Source organism: Elephantulus edwardii, unplaced genomic scaffold, assembly GCF_000299155.1.
Source record: "Elephantulus edwardii isolate Elephantulus edwardi_28Jun2011 unplaced genomic scaffold, EleEdw1.0 scaffold00369, whole genome shotgun sequence".
In the NCBI taxonomy this organism is placed as follows: domain Eukaryota; kingdom Metazoa; phylum Chordata; class Mammalia; order Macroscelidea; family Macroscelididae; genus Elephantulus; species Elephantulus edwardii.
Window position 1 is genome coordinate 1541879 of NW_006400119.1, and position 7304 is coordinate 1549182.

At 33.6% G+C, this 7304-nt stretch overlaps 1 protein-coding gene across 1 annotated transcript in view; it reads right to left on the reverse strand.

Annotated features, from left to right (window-relative positions):
• FASTKD1 (FAST kinase domains 1) overlaps positions 1-7304 on the reverse strand; it is a 41725-nt gene that overhangs the window by 9412 nt on the left and 25009 nt on the right. The window contains 3 exon segments of the mRNA XM_006902114.1: positions 1076-1204; positions 4035-4149; positions 5514-5997. Coding sequence (XP_006902176.1) covers positions 1076-1204; positions 4035-4149; positions 5514-5997 — 728 coding nt within the window.

Sequence of the window (7304 nt, forward strand, 5' to 3'; positions counted from 1 at the left end):
AAATGCTATTTTTTAAATCAATCTAATGTTCCAATGTTTCACATTTAGGAATATAACCTAAGGAAATAGACTAACATGAAATCACTAATTTATGTGTAACAATTCATTTTTCACAGCAGTAAAGAATTAGAAACAACTTACGAGATAAAAAATTTTGTTACATTCATATAATAGTATATAATACAGCCAATAGCTAACAACATCAAAAACAAAATTATGACATAAAAATATTTAATGACATAAGAAAAATTGTTATATAAAACTAGTTATAAATTATTCAAATTGTTTTTAAAATATGTATAATATATGTGTATGTACATGTATCTATAGAACTCTGGTGGCCTAATGGTAAGAAGCTATGATGCAATCCCAAAGGCACACAGCCTGAATCCACCAGCTACTCCGCAGAAGGAAGAGCAATCTCCTCTTGTGAGATTTACCGCCTCTGATCACCAGTCAGTCCGACAGTGAGCAATGGATTGGTTCTGACTTGACAGCACACACAACACGGTGTGTATGTGTACACATATATATATATATGTGTGTGTGTGTATATATATATATGTATGTATGTGTGTATATATATATGTATGAATGTGTGTATATATATATGAAGTAAATTTACATGTAAATATATATGTATATATAAAATGTAAATTTACATGTACTATATATATATAACATGTAAAAAAGTAGGAGACACACAGAAGTGAAAGATAAACTTCAAAACAGCACGTGAGTATTATTATCTAGTAGGTGGTATAATTTTTTTCCCTATTTTTGATTTTGTATTTTCCATTACAGTAAGCATGAAATATTTTCACAAACAGGAAACGCAACCTATTAGTATTTAAATACTTTAGTATGTTGTTTTATTATTATGTACCGTTGAATCAGAAGCAATCCACAGCTGACCCACCAGCACGTTTTCAGAGGCTGTAAATCACACAGGAAATTATCCATCTTCCTCTCATAAATTAAAATTGGTGGATTCGAACTGCATGTCTTTGGGTTAGCAGGGCAACTCCTGACAATTAATGTACTGACAATAATAAGTTTAAATGTAGATACATACGTTCAAGTTGAGAATCCAATCTGGATAAGAATTTGATGTTAAAAATTGCTTTCAGCAGATCTTCTGGAAAATATTCCAGGGTGGCCAAAGAATAACCAATAAACACCAATATGAGAGGATCCAAGATGCCTAAAACAAGATTAGATGTTTCATAAAAAAAAATTATAGCGCCTATCACCTCATATATATTAACAGACACTTTATTTATGATAAAACAAAGTTGCTGTTTTTGAAATTGATGTAAAAAATCATGACAGCCAATCTATGCTGTAACAAGTCAGGATAAGGACTCCTTTACATAAAAGTAGAATCTCAGCTCTCTCATTACCATCAAATTAGAACTAACTCAGAGGAAATTACTTATCTTTCTCCCTGAGAACCACTGGTAGATCTGAACCATCTATGGGTTGGCAGTGTAACTCCTTAACCAGTAGGGCAGAAGAGTGACTGTAAAAGGGGCTCAGAGGAAAAGGGTAATGATCCTTCTTGATCTGGGTACTGATTCCACAGGTGAATTCCATTTATATAAATACTTCTGAATATAAATACTTGCATTTACATAAATACAAAACACTTCTGAAATGTGAACACTTCTGTATTATTATACTTCAGTAAAAATCTAAGTTGTCTTGAAAAGAGAAAGGGTTCATACATAAAAACCCTCCAGTACTGCTAAATTTTTATTATTACACTGTGCACCAAGGCAGGAGCATCAGAAAGAAAGAAGTAAGTGACGGAAGGATGGAAGCACTCTAGAAGAACTGAGTGCCAGAGATCAATTTCATATAACCACATATTATCACTATCACTGACACATCAATCTTGCATGAAAAGGGTGGAAGCATGCATAGAATGAACGCATTCATGATAGAACTCCATAGTTCGACCAAATAGATTTTTCTTCTTAAGCAATGTGGACACACCTGATGAAAAAATGCATGAAGACATCCAAATTTTAGTGCAGGTGTATCCCAATGATTCAAATATAAACCTTATAGAGAAGTGCAACAATTTAACTCTTACATGAGAACTAAGCTTACAGATTTAGGAAAGATAAATTTTATTCATGTGGCCATGTATGGCTCTATACTAGACAATAAAGCACAATGTTCATTTCTCAATGTTGAAATTACATGACATATATTCCTAACTTTGATGATAACAAACAACACAACAGAATGGCATTTTCTTCCTTCAAGAAATTAAAAAACCTTGGAGTATATAACAATGACTTAAGAAAGACTTGATTCATTATTGTTACGTTTGCATGGAAATAGATATTGTTCTACAGCTTAATTGTGATGAGATAATTGAAATATATCAGAGTAGAGAAAAAAATTATTTTAATTATAAAATGTTAGAGATCAAAGGACTATCTAAAAAAACTGTAATAAATTGTTATTTTTAAAAATCAAAATAGAATACAAAACAAAAGGACAGTGATATATATGTAGAAAATAGAAATAATCTGGGTACTGGTGATAGTAAGTGTTTAGCAGGAGTTGCACACTATTCTAACCAGTTTCATCTCATTTCAGACATAATTGCTATTGTTGTTGTATAGTGTAGAGTCAAAATCAACCCACAGGTAACCTTCCAACTGTTTTCACAGGCAGTAAATCACATGGAAGGAGCCTAAACATCTTTCTGCCCCATAACAGCTATTCGATTCAAAATGCATGCCGTCAGGCTGGCAGTGCAGCTTCTTAGCACTAAGCCACCAGAACCCCATAGGAAGCACAACAGGAATGTTTATTATCTCTGCTTTATTGATGAGTATACTTGGGCAGAGAAGTTAAATGGCTTGCGCATGATTATATAGTAAATGGCAGGTGGGTTTCAACCCAGAGTCCAGCTCTGAAAGCTGAACTTCTATAGAATGCTGCTCTTGGGGGATCTCAGATGGCCAGGCTGAGTGGACATAAACATAAGGTTCAGGCCTAGCCTCTTCTTCCATTGCCTGTCACTCAGCAGCATAGTAGATGTTCCACAGCAGAAGGTTGGACATTATTAATCTTAAAGAGACATTTCTGACAAAGGGAAGAGAGTAATCTAAAATACCTTAGAACTAACATTCTTATAACAAATACGTAACAATATATCTTTACTTTTGGGGTTTTTGTTTTGGCTGAATAAAATTTACTTGATTTCTATCTTTTTACTAAAGTAAAAGCAAGTCGTAAGACATACTTTTACTTCCTTTTGGTGGCTGATACACTGCTCAAAACCAGAAGAGCACAGTCTCAATTTCAAGGCTCCTCCTTGTACAGACATGCAAACACATACGCATTCCAGTCCTTTTTAGTCATTCTGAAGCAGAGAAGTTTCAGGCATGGTTAGTAGCTATCATCAGGTCTACAGATCTTCCCAAAATGTGGCAAACTCCATTACTTCTAAAATAATTAAAAATGAGGGTCATAATATTTAGAACTTAAAATGAAACAGCTCAGAAAAAATTTAGACCAAGAGAAAAGAAAGGAAACAAGACAAAAATGGTAATAATCATTGAATCTACAAAGTATATGGTGTCCCTTGCTCTATTCTTTCCATTTTTCTGTAAGTTTGACATTTCCCATAATAAAAAACTTCGAAAATGAGTAGAAAGTTTTATTTTTAGGTACAAAATCATACTCTGTTGTTGTTATGTGCTGTCAAATTGACAATGACTCAGGGACCCCATGAACAAAAATCCTGCACCATTCTCATGATCTCTGACATGCTTGAGCCCAGTCACTATGCCAGTTCAGTTCACTGAGGGTTTTCCTCTCTTTCTCTGACCTTCCACCTTCCCCATCATGATGTCTTTTTACAAGGACTCGTAGCCTCCTGACAACATGCCTAAAGTATGTGAGACAAAGTTTCCCCATCTTTGTCTCTACATGGTATTAGTTATCATTTAATTAGGGGATATCCTTAGCCCGACACAACAATTCAATATATTATTATGTAATATACCTACTTAGGTAAGAATTAATATGTTGAACACAAGTTCCCAAGAATTCATCCCTCTGAGGTGGATTATAGTTCAGGGTGCTGAACGGAAGAATAATAGCAAAGATTGAAAAAGGGTGGATCTGTACAAACAGAAAAAAAAATGTTTATAGGTTACATTTTAATAATAAAACAAAATTTGAATAGTTACTATTTCAGGTAGAAATCTTTTTCTCCCCCATTATTCCCTCAATCATTAAATACTTAATAGCTGCCAAGAACTATGCTAAGGAAATGAGATCAACTATTATTTTAATTTGTAAGAAAATACTGGTTTTTTTAAAATTTTTTTTAGAAAATACTGTCTTATAACTAAAAGTCTAAACCTGATATATACAACAGAAAATTTACAGTTGAACTGCTTCTCAAATAATGCCAAAATGCAACCTTCACAAGTACAATCCTGAAAAAAAAAATCATAAGATGCACTGGCAATTCAAAACTATTAACTAGTAGAGTTAGTGAATATCTTATAATTTGCTCAATTATACTTTCTTACACTCAAATATAATTATTTTTAAATCATTAACATCACATGAGCAATCAACGATTTGTTTCACAGTCAGCACTTTGCCTGGTTTTGATTGCTGATATTGAGCTTCTCCAACATTTCTTTCAACACATAGTCAATCTGACACTTGAGCAATCAGTACATCAGGTGAAGTCAGTATATAATTTCTGTTTATGGTGTTTTTTAAAAAAAGTATTTGTAACACATTGTACAAAATTCAACCATCTATCTCCAGCTTCGTTTCTATCACCAAGCCCATAATTTTTAACTACTATTCCTTCTTTATTGTATTTTTGCATCCCTATCCCCAATTTTCATCACTGAATCTTTTTTTTTCATCATTACTGTAACTTGATTGCATGTTTTACCAATATCATACTGCAGGAGTTGGTAAAAATCCTCAACTTCTTCATCTTTGCCTGTGGCTGTTGGCACATATTTTGAATGATAGCTGTATTAATCCATTTTCATTGTATGCATGCAGAAAGTGTCCTATCACTAACAACATTTTTTTCAATATACTGAAACGGTCTCTTTCACTATGAATGCAGCACATTGTTCCTCAATTTTTCATTTCCAATATAGTAGATCACACGATCATCTGACTCGAAGTGGACAATGCCAGTCTACTTCAGCTCACTAATGTCTAGAATGTCAAAATGGAACTGGTAATAAACACAAGAAGGAAGTAAAAGAAGCTATCAAAGTGTAGGAATTGCAATCAGTATGACCCAGCAAAATGTATATGAATGGTTGACTAGAATACCAATTCACTTTGTAAATTTTCACTCAAATCACAATAAAAATTATAAAATATATCTTACATAAAAAAAATTATATTCCAAGTTCTCAAGGTATTAATAACAAAAAAAAAACCCTTTATACTTCTAGAAGTTGTCAATCATACAAAACTAATTTGTAACATTTAATTTTTACCTTTTCAATCTGCTGAATGGTCACTGAGGCTATTTTATCAAGCAGCAAAGTACTGAGGTAGCTATTTTTGGAAATAAAAGCTGCAATTTCTGCAATATTTGTGAAATTAATTTCATCAATCATCCGCTGTAGAGTAGCAATTGCATCTTCAAGCAGTGATTCAACAAACCAGTCTCCATTTAAAAGTTTAAGTTCCTCCCACAACACATTCAAACTGTTGCTTTCTTGAAGCCTCTGGCGTCCATACTGATCTAATTTCTGAAGGAGTTTCAGTTGTTTTCCAGAAATATTATCCAAATACGCATGATATGGAATCAATCTTAAAACAGATGTGCCAAAGCTATTCAGAGAAATGAGGTCACACTGTGGTAAAACAGCTTCAATTTGAGATACCCTTGCTTCATCTAGGTGAGGAGAAGGCAGCATGGAAATGATATTGACCAAGATGGAAATCTCAGAAGGCAGGACACTAGTCTTCAATTTGCTAAAAAGAAAAGGAGAGAACAAAATTCATTGATTGTCAACAAAAACAATTAAAATGCAAATTTATTATTATTATTATTATTATTACTACTACTACTACAACCAATAAGACAAGATAAAAAGACAAACTGATAAAAAGATGGTTAAAGTCAAAGACAATGGGTCTTTAATAGGTCAGTAAAGAGAGTTGAAATGTTCAGAATCAGACCTCACATTTTCTACAGAAAAAGAAACATTAACTCTGGGATAATAAAAGGTAGTGCCAGAACAGTTTATCCACTGTTACTGCTGTAGAAACAATCTGACCTGAATTTCTGATGTGGTACAAGAAGAGGTGGAACGACTCAGCATACAATGAACACTCCAGCAATGCTGGTTCCCTTCTAATTTCTGTTACACAGGCAGTCTAACCTTATTAAACACTCAGAACCTATAATTGATCTTATTCTCTAATCCTTTCCTAAACTTCTCTGGCAAAAGCCCGAAGACCAGTTGTCAAAAAGTAAATTAAAAAATGATGAATTTTTGAAGAATCTTTACATTCAGAAGTGAAAGAGATAATAAAATCAAAATGAAAAGTGACTTCTCTTCTTTTAATTTCTTGTTGTTACATGCCCTTAGTCAGAACTGCTTCATAGCTTACCCTCCAGAGAGTCTTCAGAGGCTGTAAATTACACATGAGGAGAGTGTCCATCTTTCCCTCACAGAGCAGCTGGTGGATTCAAACTGCATGCCTTTTAGTTGGCAGTGCAATTCCTTATCACTAGGCGACCAGAGCACTCATTTTACATTGGTATAGTAAAAACAAACATAATATTCAACTCTAGCTAAGGAATATGGATACAAGCACTCACATGTACTATTAGGAAAATTTAAAAAAGACTATCACCTTTCAGGAAAGCAATTTAGCAGTAGGACTAAAAATATATCAATTGACATAGTTAATTACTGCATAGGAAATTAGCCTAAGAAAATCAAGTGTGGACAAAGACTTGTATACACTGTTTATCTTGTTTTGGGGGGGTTTCCTTTTAATTTTTTTTATTTTATTATTTTTTGTGTGTGTACCGTCAAATCAGATCTTACTGGTACAGGAGATGATGGTCTCTCCTCCACCAGATCATCTTGTGGACTCGAACCTTGCACCTCTGGGACTGCAGTGTACCTTCCTGACATTAGGCCACCAGAGCTCTCCTGTTTCTCTTGTTTTTAAAAATATGTTGTTGTTCTTCAGATTAGAAGTGATATATGATTGAGTATTATGGTTAGCACAGGAATCCAGAATTAAGGTTGCATAGAGAAGTGTAC